Source organism: Gracilinanus agilis, chromosome 3, assembly GCF_016433145.1.
Source record: "Gracilinanus agilis isolate LMUSP501 chromosome 3, AgileGrace, whole genome shotgun sequence".
Classification (NCBI taxonomy): domain Eukaryota; kingdom Metazoa; phylum Chordata; class Mammalia; order Didelphimorphia; family Didelphidae; genus Gracilinanus; species Gracilinanus agilis.
Window position 1 is genome coordinate 319,043,561 of NC_058132.1, and position 12,297 is coordinate 319,055,857.

General features: G+C 41.3%; 1 protein-coding gene across 1 annotated transcript in view; it reads left to right on the forward strand.

The window, feature by feature from the left end:
• MYO7B (myosin VIIB) overlaps window positions 1-12,297 on the forward strand; it is a 155,604-nt gene that overhangs the window by 64,695 nt on the left and 78,612 nt on the right. The window contains exons 13-17 of the mRNA XM_044669144.1: window positions 304-441; window positions 2,543-2,695; window positions 3,728-3,826; window positions 8,962-9,056; window positions 11,654-11,738. Of these exons, the coding sequence (XP_044525079.1) occupies window positions 304-441; window positions 2,543-2,695; window positions 3,728-3,826; window positions 8,962-9,056; window positions 11,654-11,738 (570 nt within the window). The remainder of the gene's footprint in view (window positions 1-303; window positions 442-2,542; window positions 2,696-3,727; window positions 3,827-8,961; window positions 9,057-11,653; window positions 11,739-12,297) is intronic.

Here is a 12,297-nt window from a genome sequence, read left to right on the forward strand (position 1 = left end):
AGAAGAAGAAGAAGAAGAAGAAGAAGAAGAAGAAGAAGAAGAAGAAGACGACGACGACGACGACAACAAAGACGATGACAGCATAAGATAAAGACTATAGGAAATCAATACTGATTCTCAGAAAAGGTCTCTACTTCAAATCTCTTCCATCTGGCCCTTTACTCTGATGTCTGCTTTTGTGTTCCACAATAGTTAGCCATGAATACACCCAGCAAAGTTTTTAAGATAACTGATGGAATATCCTTGAACTTTTTCTCTTTTCTATTTGTTCATCTGGGTTTATAATATGCTTTTGTCCTACAGAATGCTGATGCCACCAAACGCCCCCCTACTCTAGCAAGCCAGTTCAAGCAGTCCCTGGATCAACTATTGAAAATCCTGAACAATTGCCAACCCTATTTTATCCGCTGTATCAAACCCAATGAATTCAAGAAACCAATGGTAAGTTGCATCCTCCCCCATGTCTTAGTTGCCATTTTAAGGAAAAACAAGCAGTATGTCATTTTTATCATCTGAGATCCAAGGTCCTATCCTTCCCCACTCTTTCTTCAACACCATTTGTTAGTAATATCAATGATAAACCTCTATTCAGTACCTGGTACATGTAGTGCACTGAGAACAATTAAAGCTTAGATACTTGGATTTAAAGAACAGAAAACAGTACCTTTTAAAAATAAATTGAAATCCTGAAAAGTGACAGAAAAGTATCTTAGGAAATAGCCTCCTGGCTTTGTCAATGGGGCTGTTGCTTTTGCTTTGAAACGGAACGCCCAAGCTGCCCAGAAAGTTCCCTAAGGTTTGAAATATTAGGGTGAGCATCCATTGAAAAATCATAGTTTCAGAGGCCCCACCAAAGTGTTTTCTTTTACCAGGCCAATCAGAGGACATTTAGTTTAAAGATAAATATGTTTAGCCAAAAAGCATAGATAGACAACTAAGTGACCTGAAAGACCCTCCATGAAAAGCAAATCGTATATGACATAGATTGTGTTTGCAGATTTGCTGCATATTACAATTTTTGGAAACATAGAAATACTTATCTTATTTTGTTTTTGCTGAGTTCAAAATTTAAAAAATTTTAAACTTCACCCCACCCCCAAATACTATACTTTCCCATCAATTGCCACCGAATGGGGGGGGGAGGTGTATATGTGAATATATGTAGTGAGCATGTGTGGCAAGTAAACAAACATGGAGAGAACCATAAGGAACACATGTAACCAGAGAACCTTTTTTTTTTTTTTTTTGGCCAAATTATGCTTCTGATACTATTGTTGGTGAAGGGTCTCCTCCAAAGAACAGAACCTTCCGTGTCCTCTGGTGATGTCACTAAACCATTCTTTTCCAGTGACTCCACTGTGATTATTCTGCTTTATGTTACTGGTCATAGCTACAGTGCATGTTCTTTCCTAGTCTGCTCTTCTCTCTTGGTCTCCATTTTAATGGACCTTCTCTACAGAGCTGCTATGGCTCTCTCCTGTGGTTGTAGAGGGAGATTCCAATTTAGTTTTCTAGCTTGAGCACCCCAGGAGCTATCTTCAGCTCCTTTATAATGCAGGTCCGAGGGCCAATGACCTGGCCAAAGAAAACCATAGCTATTTTTAAGCTTGTCTTTTGAATTCTTTTCTCCCACTTTCAGTGGTAGTCCTTCATTTTTAGGTCCCAAATTACTTTTAACACCTATCCCATTCCCCAATCAATAGCCTTGCATCTCAAATCATCAAGGATTCTACTTAGCAAAACAGGAAAGGAGTCAATGGAAATGGGATAGGAGATTCTTTCCATCCCTCTACAGTGTATCTGGTGGCCATGAAAGACAACTTGAACAAAACTAAAAAATACCAGGTGGAGCCAGAAGCCTTTTCTCTGCTTCCAGTAACAACCAAAGTTGTTGTACTTCTTAGAGAAGAAACGGAGCAGATTTAGATATGGAACATTGGTCAGCTAGGTGCTGCAGTGGATAGAGTCCACTCTCTCCTGGAGCCAGGAAGACCTGAGTTCAAATCCAACCTCAGAAAGCTTAGCTATTGGGTGATCCTGGGAAAGTACTTAGCCTCTGTTTGCTTGATTTTTCTCATCTGTAAAATGAGGATAGCAATAGAACTGACCTTCAAGTGTTGTTGCGAGGCTCAGATGGGATAACATTAGCAAATTATTTAGCACAGAGCCTGGCAAACAGCAAGTGCCATATAGAAATCTTTGTTGTTATTTTTTTAAAACTCTTACCTTCTGTCTTGGAGTCAATACTGTGTATTGGCTCCAAGGTAGAAGAGTGGTAAGGGTAGGCAATGGGGGTCAAGTGACTTGCCCAGGGTCACACAGCTGGGAAGTGTCTGAGGCCGGGTTTGAACTAGGACCTCCTGTCTCTAGGCCTGGCTCTCAATCCACTGAGCTACCCAGCTGCCCCCTCTTTGCTGTTATTATTGGTGTTGCTGCTACCAAAATCCTTGGGCCCAAGACCCTTCCAATATGGCAACCATGGTTCTGTGCCCCACTCTGGAACTAACTTGGATGCTCTGCACCTGTGGTTGTCCTCTGCCAGATCTTCAATCGGGAGCTGTGTATACAACAGCTCCGATACTCGGGCATGATGGAGACGGTGAAGATCAGGAAGGCCGGCTATCCCATCCGCTACACTTTTGAAGATTTCTTCCAGAGGTATAAGATGCTCCTGCCTTCGGATGCTCGAGTTCAGGTGTGTTGCTTGGGGAAAGGCTGCCCAGGGGCTTTGGAGTTCTTTGTGCCCATCTTCCAAGGGCCTGTCATTTGACAGTCTCACAGCCTGTGAGGTTGTAACCCAGCCCAAAGCAGATGGCCTCTCAGAAAAACTGGAAATTTATTGATTTTGTCCTCAGAATCCTCCCACCTCCCCTGGCCTCTGTCTATCTCTTCTGCCAGAAATGCTCCATACCCTCATGCTGCCTCTTGCTTCCAAGGACCCTCCCTGAAAATGTATGGAGTAAAACAGAGGCTTGGGAACTGATTGCATTGCCTTCCATCCATTCTGTGTGTGTGTGTGTGTGTGTGTGTGTGTGTGTGTGTGTGTGTGTATTTTTTTAAATCAGACAATTCCTAGCTAGCTGTGTGATCCTGGGCAAGTCACTTAATTCCCATTGCCTAGCCCTTTCAGTTCTGCCTTGAAACCAGTACACAGTATTGATTCTAAGATGGAAGGTTCTAAGGTGAGATTTTTTTAAAGAAAAGAGAAGAAGAAGAATCAATATTAAGGATTAATTTCAAGGCAGAACAATGGTTAGGGTTAGGCAATGGGGGTTAAGTCACTTGCCCAAGACCACACAGCTGAGGCCATATTTGAACCCAGGACCTCCTATCCCTGAGCCTGGCTCTCTACCCACTGAGCCACTTAGCTGCCCCTATTCTGTGTATTTCTGGTATATTCCTAATTGTGTATATGCTGTTCCCCATTTGACTGTGAGCTCTTTAAGTGCAGAGTCTATGTATTTGCTATTCTTAGTATCCCCAGGACTCAGCATAGTGTCTGGCACATAGTAGGCACTTTAATGCTTATTGGCTTGACTAATGCCACTGAGAGAATGAGGTTGGTGAAGCAATGTGTGTGGCTTCGTGAGCTGAAATGTTCTGGAAGAAGGGATGGAATCGCTTCCTCTGCTGTTCCACTATAAGGGCACACGTCGGGGAGTAGCACTTCATCCTTGCCGGGGCACTAACGCATCCCTGTTTTGTTTGTTTTTGTTTCTAATGACAGCTGAAGGACAAACCTCGCCAGGCTATTCAGCGTATCTCAGAAACCTGGCTAGGGAAAAATAAAGACTGGAAAATGGGGAAGACCAAAATCTTCCTGAAGGTAAGCCTCAAAAAACCTACCCTAACCTAGAGGCAGTGTCTTAGAGAACTCCAGTCTCTCTGCCTCTCTTCCCACCCTGGGATCTATTGCATCCTTTTGTGTCTCCGTTAAAGGTGAAAGAAGTACATGATGAAGCTCCTAGGAGCCCCACCTACTTAGTCATAGTAGCAATGTGACTGAAAAATGTGAGGATTTTTTACAAACAAGATTTCTTCAAATTGATTCCTATAAAAGTACAATAGAGGAACTTGTTAATTAAAGGAACCATGCAGTGAGTCCTTCTGTAAAGTAATATAGAATCACCTTCAACAAACTTCTTATAAATTCTTATAAAATGTGTAAATGTATATGTATGTATATATATGTACATACATACATGTATAAATGAATAAAAATCAGATGATAGATTGAGATTTCCATTTTCCTAAGGATTGTAAAACAGGCGACACAGACAAGATGATTGAGAGCCGACCTCAAAGTCAGGTCAATTTGTGTTCTTGCCCCACCATGACACATACTGCTCATGTGGCCTTGAGCAAGAAGCTCCATCTCTCAGAGGACCCAGGCAATTCTGGAAGACTAATAATTGCAGAGGCAGCTGGGTAACATAGTGGATAGAGAGCCAGGTCTAAAGATGGGAGGTCCTGGGTATAAATATGACCTCAGCTACTTTCTAGCTGTGTGACTCTGAGCAAGTCACTTAACCCCATTTGCCTAGCCCTTGTTCTTTTATACTAGAGTTGTTACTAAGACAGAAAGTAAGGGTTAAAAAAAAAAGACACAATCCCTCAGTGGACCCAAACAGTTCTGGAAGACTGTTAATTTCAGAACACCCCCTAATCTACATTGACAAAGGGAGTCCCCACACTAGGAATTCTCTTTATCAATGAAATCACACAAGTCAAGCCTCCTTCCCCCCTAAACAAAAATGAAGACAGGAAAAAAAGAAAGGGCTATAAATCTAGATTATAGTGATATAGGTGTGTAATTAGAAAATCTTGAACCATTGGACTACATCTCCCAGAATCCTTTTCTCTTTGTGCATGTAGCATCCTTACATAATGTTTATAAGTTTGCTGTAAGCCCACCCTCTCGCTCTCTTCTCTCTTGACTGTGGCTGGGTTAGCTCCTTTTTGTTTTACTCTGAAGTTTTATTTTCCTTTACTTCAAGTTATTATTAATAAATCTTATTAAATAGAATACTTGGAGTATTTGGATATTAATTTTTAATCTTACATTGGGCACTCACATGTTTATTCATTGACTACTATTATGGAGAACTGCCTTAGAAGGATAAGATCTTATAGCCGAAAGAGACCTTCTAATGATTACAACTGCAGTTTTATATAATTCACTTCACATAAGCTGGGCAATAAACTCCCAGTTGTCCACAGAGGGAAAGGGAGAGGAGAAAGGGAGGGATAAATGTAACCTGGATGATTGAAATCCAGAGAAAATACCCAATTATCATTACATACCCACTCTCAACCTTTTCCCCGACCCAACCTTTGCAGGATCTGCTCCCAAATGAGAATTTTAGAATAACTCTGATCCTTGCCACAACACAGTTCTGGGATGAAGGTATGCAAAGTGAGGAACAAAGCAAAGAGATGAAAAATGGCTCTGGATAATCAGTCTGGGAATCAAAGCCTTTCACCATCTGATCTCAGCCTATCTTTGCAACCTTCCCTGCTATAATTACCCTTTCCCCCCACTAAGAATCCTCTCCTCCAGCCAAGCTGATCTCACTGTTGTCCCTACATACATACCAGCCTACACTGACCTCTCCCTTTTCTGAAAATCCCTTCTTCATAGCTAGGGTGATAAGGCTTTCAAAGCTAGGCTAAGGAACGAGGCCTTGCAAACCAAGAACCCACCAGTGGTTTTGCCTGCCTTCTTCACTCAGGAGACAAAAGAAGGAAATTAAATGGGAAGAGAATGAAGATTGATACAGCATCTACTCTGACCCAGGCACTGTACTAAGTGCTTTTTACAAACATTATCTCATTTGTTCCTCACAACAACCCTTTGAAATAGATGTTATTCTTATCCCTTTTTTCATTTGAGGATATTGAGGCAGACAGAGGTTAAGTGACTTGTCCAAAGTCACATAGCTAGTAAAGTGTTTGATCTTAGATTGAATTCAAGCTTTCTTGATCCATTATGTCACCAGCTGCCTCTTCTAGATGATGTAAAAGGATTTGAATCAGCCTTCCTGTTATGCCCCTGCTAAACTGAGGTTTCGGCCTTGGCTTGCCAAGCAGCTGCATTTCTGACCAAAGGGGAAGAATGTTAACCTCTTGAATGTTGGTTTGCTAAGAGCTTAAAGCTTTCCAATAAGGAAAGGTGTGGATCAGAAAAGGAGTCAAAAAAGGAGTCTCAGATTTTTATCTATTTTGAGACTGTTTCTCTTATTGGCTTCCCACATTTGTCTCTGTTGACAAGTAGGCAGATGTAAGCTTAAAAATTAGTATACAATATCTCCAACTATTACATTTAATATGATTTAGTAATAATAATTTAAAGTAAAGGAAAATAAAAAGCTAAAGTAAAGATAGAGCTAACCTAGCTGCAGTCACAAGAGAAGAGACCACAAAGGTGGGGTTGCAGCAAACTTATTTACAATATGTAAGGATGCAAATGTGGGGATGAAGGGAAAGGGATGCTGGGAGATGAAGTCCAAGGGTACAAAATTTCTATTTATACACAGAAGACTTTGGCTAGGGTTCCTCTAACAGTACTAAGTTGAAATAATAATAATAATAACAATAACTAGCATGTATATATTACTTTTAGGTTTGCAAAGAGCTTTATAAACAGTATGTTATTTAATCCTCAAAACAACCCTGGGAGGTAGATGTTATTATTATCCCCATTTTATAGAGGGGGAAAATGGCAGAGGTGAAGTGACTTGCCCATGGTCACTCAGAGAGTGAGGGTCTGAGACTGGATTTGACCTCAGGTCTTCCTGACTCTGGGTCCACTACTCTATTCACCACGCCACCTAGCTTCTGCCAGGATCAAGTTAGCATAGAAAAGTTTGATTGATCTAGTGACTGAGAGCAAAACCTTCTGGCCTTCACCTCCCATTTGGTGTATACAACAAAGCCATTTCATTGGCAGCACCAGCAGATTGAAGTCTGAGCTCATGCCATATCCCAAGGGTTAGGAGGACACGGGTGCCATTGAATTATTTGAAAGGTATAGAAATATCCCTATTTCTATACTTTCAAAGGGCAATGATTGCCTCACAGAGAGTATTTCCTCTGCCATCGAAGGCCATGACCCTCGTGTGCCTTCCCCAGGTGCTACGAACAAAGACATTTGTCATCTCTCTGGTCTCACCTAGGCTGGGCTCAGAAGATGGTCCACATCGTCTATTTCTGAGGTTAAACGCACCATTCTTCCAGCTTGGTAATCCCTGCTACGGGTCTCACTCCCCTGGAATCTCATTTTATTTTGCAATTACATATTATCCTAATAATCTTCATGCTCTTTATCCTAGATACTCACAATGCCCCCCACCCCAAGAAGGTAGGTAGGCATTACAGATGGGTAAGCCCATGCTTTACCAAAGGAATTCTTAGGATCTCTGATCTTTACCTTCTGAGAGCTCACAATAAATGGTACATTCTGAGATGCAGGGGCTGGAGAAGACCCTCCCTCTTCCCCCCTCAGCCATGGGCTCTAACAAATAACATGAATGAATGAAAAAGCATTCATTAAGTGTTCACTATATGCAAATCACTGAGGAAGGTTACAGCGTTTATTAAGCACCTACTGTGTGTCTGGTGCTATGCTAAGCACTTTAAGATATTATTTTGTTTTATCCTTACAATAAGTCTGTAAGGTAGGAATTATTATCTCTGTCTTATAAATAAGGGAAATGAAGCAGAAAGATATTAAGTGATTTGCCTAGGATCAAAGAGCCAGTAAGTGTCTGAGGTCACATTTGAACTCATATCATCCTGTCTCCAAACCCAGAGCTCTATCCAGTGTGCCACCTAGTTGTATTTAGAGATACAAATAGAAAAGTAAAGCAATCTACTCCAATGAGACAACACAGAGAAGAGATTTTTTACCTGCAGATTAGACAGAAATGTCTACAGTTGGTGGCAATACATCTTTTTTTCAAAAACTTATCTTTGGTCTTAGGATTGATGCTAAGTACAGTTCCAAGGCAGAAGATGAGTAAGGACTGGGCAACTGGGATTACTTGACTTGCCCAGGGTCACTTGGCTAGGAAATATCTGAGTTATATAGGGTTAAAAATTAATATCCATAATTTTATAAGCTTTATTAATAATAACTTGAAATAGAGGAAAATTATAACCTTAGTAAAGACAAGTTTCCCAGACCTCCCACACAGGAGAAGAGAGCCAGAGGAGAGGTTACAGCAACTTATAAACAACACGTGAAGACACAAAGTGGATGAAGGGAAAAGGATTCTGGGTAATGTAGTTCAGGGGTACAAAATTTCTAATTACACATTGTCTAAATCTGGTTTTCCCAGGTTTTCCTGACTGCAGCCCTGGTGCTCTATCCCCTGAGACATCTAGCTTTCCCAAATACGTCTTCTCTAATGTCATTTCCACTAATAAAGTCACACGAATTTCTGACATTGAACCATCTAACAGAGCCAGGGACTTTGGTGGACACAGCTTTCTCTTCTGGGTCTTGACTAGTTTTGGCTGGAGCACCTGCAGATGAAGTTGTCAGGCTGGATCGACACAAGGGTTTCTTTTGGGGATGATGGCTATTGGGGCTTGCCTGGAAGCAGGATTGATGGTCTGTGAGGTGCTACCCCTCTGGGGGCTTTTGAGTGTAACTGTTAGTTGGTGGTAGTTGGGGTTGGTGGTATTGAGGAAGGGGAGCCCCTTCTCCAAAGGGACCACTTCCCTTAATGACTAATTGTGAGGTCTGGGCTAGAAGTAGGGCCAGTGGTCTGGCAGTTGCTGCTATTCTCCAGGTTCTTGGGTTCAGGGTCCTGGGCTCTTTCCATCAGGCTCTAAAGGGAGGCCTTGGTGACTTCATTTGCCCGCATGCATTGCCTCTTAATTCTCCCTCAGAGAGCTTTGTTGCTTCACCTAGGATGGCTTACCTGCCCCATCTCTGATTCTCTCCCTGCCCTCCAGGAACAACAAGATACTCTGTTGCAGGCACAGAGGAGCCAAGCACTGCATAAGAGTGCTGTCATCATACAGAAAGTCATTCGAGGATACAAGTACAGGTATACCTGGGTCTGTTCCCTATCCCTTAGCCTTCTTCATGTCTTCAGGACACTCCTTAATTGTTGGTACTGTGGGGAAGAGGAGGGGAATAAGCTTTCATATAGAACCTACTATGTGCCAGCCATTTGCAAATATTATTTCAATAGATACCACTCAGACTTTCTGCCTTATCCAATTACATGTTGTAAGGAAAGTGTTTATCGAGCTATCTCAAGATCTTCAGAAATGTGCAGTATATGGAGGCAGTTCTGTATAAACTGGCAAATATTAGCTCCCATGTGAAGGGTAGTCTTGGGAAGAGAGATTAGACTTATTTTGAATTGTTCCTGAGGGCATAATTAAGATCATTAGGTAGAAATTACAGAGAAGCTAATTTCAGGTAAATTCAGAGAGAACATTCTTTTAAAAATTTTTTTTATTGATTAAGAAAATTTTTCCATGATTACATGATTCATTTTCCTTCCCTTCCCTCCTCCCAACCCCCTCCCATAGCCAATGTGCAATTCCACTGGGTTTTACATGTGTCATTGATCAAGACCCATTTCCATATCATTGATATTTGCACTAGAGTCATCATTTAGAGTCTGCATCCCCAATCATATCCCCATAGACCCATGTGATAGATCATATGTTTTTCTTCTGTGTTTCTGCTCCCACAGTTCTTTCTCTGGATGTGGATAGTGTTCTTTCTCATAAGTCCCCAGAATTGTCCTGGGTCATTGCATTGCTGCTAGTAGAGAAGTCCATTACATTCGATTGTGCCACAGTGTATCCACCTCTGTGTATAATGTTCTCCTGGTTCTGCTCCTTTTACTCTGCCTCAATTCCTGGAGGTCTTTCCAGTTCACATGGAATTCCTCCAGTTCACTATTCCTTTTAGCACAATAGTATTCCATCACCAACAGATACCGCACTTTGTTCAACCATTCCCCAACTGAAGGGCATCCCCTCATTTTCCAATTTTTTGCCACCACAAAGACCACAGATATGAGTATTTTTGTACAAGTGTTTTTCCTTTTTATCTCTTTGTGGTATAAACCAAACAGTGCTATGGCTATATCAAAAGGCAGATAGTCTTTTAAAACCCTTTGGGTATAGTTCCAAATTGCCATCCAGAATGGTTGGATCAATTCACAACTCCACCAGCAATGCATTAATGTCCCTATTTTGCCACATCCCCTCCAACATTCATTAATTTCCTTTGCTGTCACACAGAACATTCTAAGAATTTGAGCTGCCCCAAAGTAGAACATGAAAATCTATGAGATGGCAAGTTTCTTTGTCTTTTGAAATGTTGAAACAGCAAGAAAATGGTCATATCTCAGGAATACTGGAGAAGGAATCCCATCGAGAGGGAGACTAGACAAATGACATCTAAGAATCTTTCTAACAATAAAATTCTATAATTTTGTGGTAATCTGATCACTTAAAAGTAGCATCACTGGGAAAATAAAGAAGATAATTGTCCCTAGTCACAGGTACCTCTGGGAATTCAAAGGAATTTCAATTCAAAATCTGAGTTGCTTCCTAGGAATATTAAAAGAATGTGGAAGTACTGAAAGATAGTGGGATAAGAGACTCCAGCCTTCCACTTACATCAGTTTGATGGGGTTAATTGGGGCCTGGGTAAAAGCCAAGGTCCCAAATGCCAAAAGCAATCTGTCAAATCAGGGAGCAATCAGCAGTCATTAGTGCCATCCTTAAAGTATAGTGTGTCTGGGGAGTACTCACTGAATGGTGCTTTGGTGGGCACTAGGCCACCGCTATGACTGGTGATTAGGTAATGACTCAGGAAGGAAGCCAGCCAGGGAGAAAACAGGGTAGAGGAATCCCTTGAGATAATAAAAAACACTTCTTAGTATCTGTTTATTTCAGAAGGATGGCACTCTCCAATAAGACACAAGGCACCCCTCCTTCAGTTAGCATCTAGATTATATGAGGCAGGATGTTAAAGAACATAATTTCTTAACCTGGGGTCCACAGACCTCCAAAGAGTCCAAGTATAGATTTTAGGGAGTCTGTAAGCTTGGACGGGAAAAAACCCTTTATTTCAATATATAACTTTTTTTCTTTGTAATCCAGTGTGATTTATTTTATACATTTAAATATATTCTGAGAAGGGTTCATGAGCTTCACAACTGTCAAAGGGATCCATGGCACAAAAAAGTTAAGAACCCCTGCAATAGTTAAGTAAGAGCACTGTCTCTGGAATTGGAAGAAAAGACCTAAGTTCAAATCCTGTCTCTGACATTTACTACCCTAAAGCCCTGTGCCTCAGTTTCCTCATTTGTAGGATGAGGAGTTTAGACTAAATGATCCAGTGGTCTCAGGAGTTGCTGTGACTCCCCAAATTCATGACCAGATAGCCTACCAATTAGGTATGTGTTTATTTACATTTAATTGGGCTGGTCCTTGGATGATAAACACAGTCTATTTCCTGACCTGAACTTAGTTGTGGTGATACCTCACATGTTTCAATTTTTTTCAAAACTATTTCATCCCAAAAGTTATCCTCTCTACCCATCACCCCAACCTTACCCACTGCTTCATTATTTCGGAAAGTTTTGAGTTTCTAACTGACATTTTCTGTTTCCAGGAAGGAATTTCTGAGTCAGAAGCGAGCAGCTGTGACCCTTCAGGCAACATGGAGAGGTTATGCCTGCAGAAAGAATTACAAGTTGGTAAGAAAGCTAACTGAGAACCCCCAGAAATCTGTGGGAGGGAATGGATTCTACTTCAAGTAGCTCTAAGATCCCTGAGACACTACTCAGGGAAAGACTGAATAGAGGTGTGGTAACTCCATCAGGGGACCCTGAAAGTACACAGTTGTCTAGAATAAATTGAATTGAATTATCTTCCACATGTAAAGGAGAATTCTGAGAACCCTCCTGGCACAGTAGAAAGAGATCCAGTTGCAAAGCCAAGAAAACCCAGCATTCTTGACAAATATTAGTTATGTGTGAGTCTGAGTAAGTCACTGATCCTACACTATACTTACACTATAAACTGCAGAGAAAGTATCAGCCTACATTGTGAGAGGATGTTTTCTCAGTGGGAAGGTCTCTATACAATGAACTCACAGAGAGGAGGAAGGAAGGAAGGAAGGAAGGAAGGAAGGAAGGAAGGAAGGAAGGAAGGAAGAAATGAATGAATGAGCAAACAAATGAATGAAGAAATGAAGGAAGGAAGGAAGGGAGGGAGGGAGGGAGGGAAATTAAAAAAGAAAGAGAGGAAAAGAAA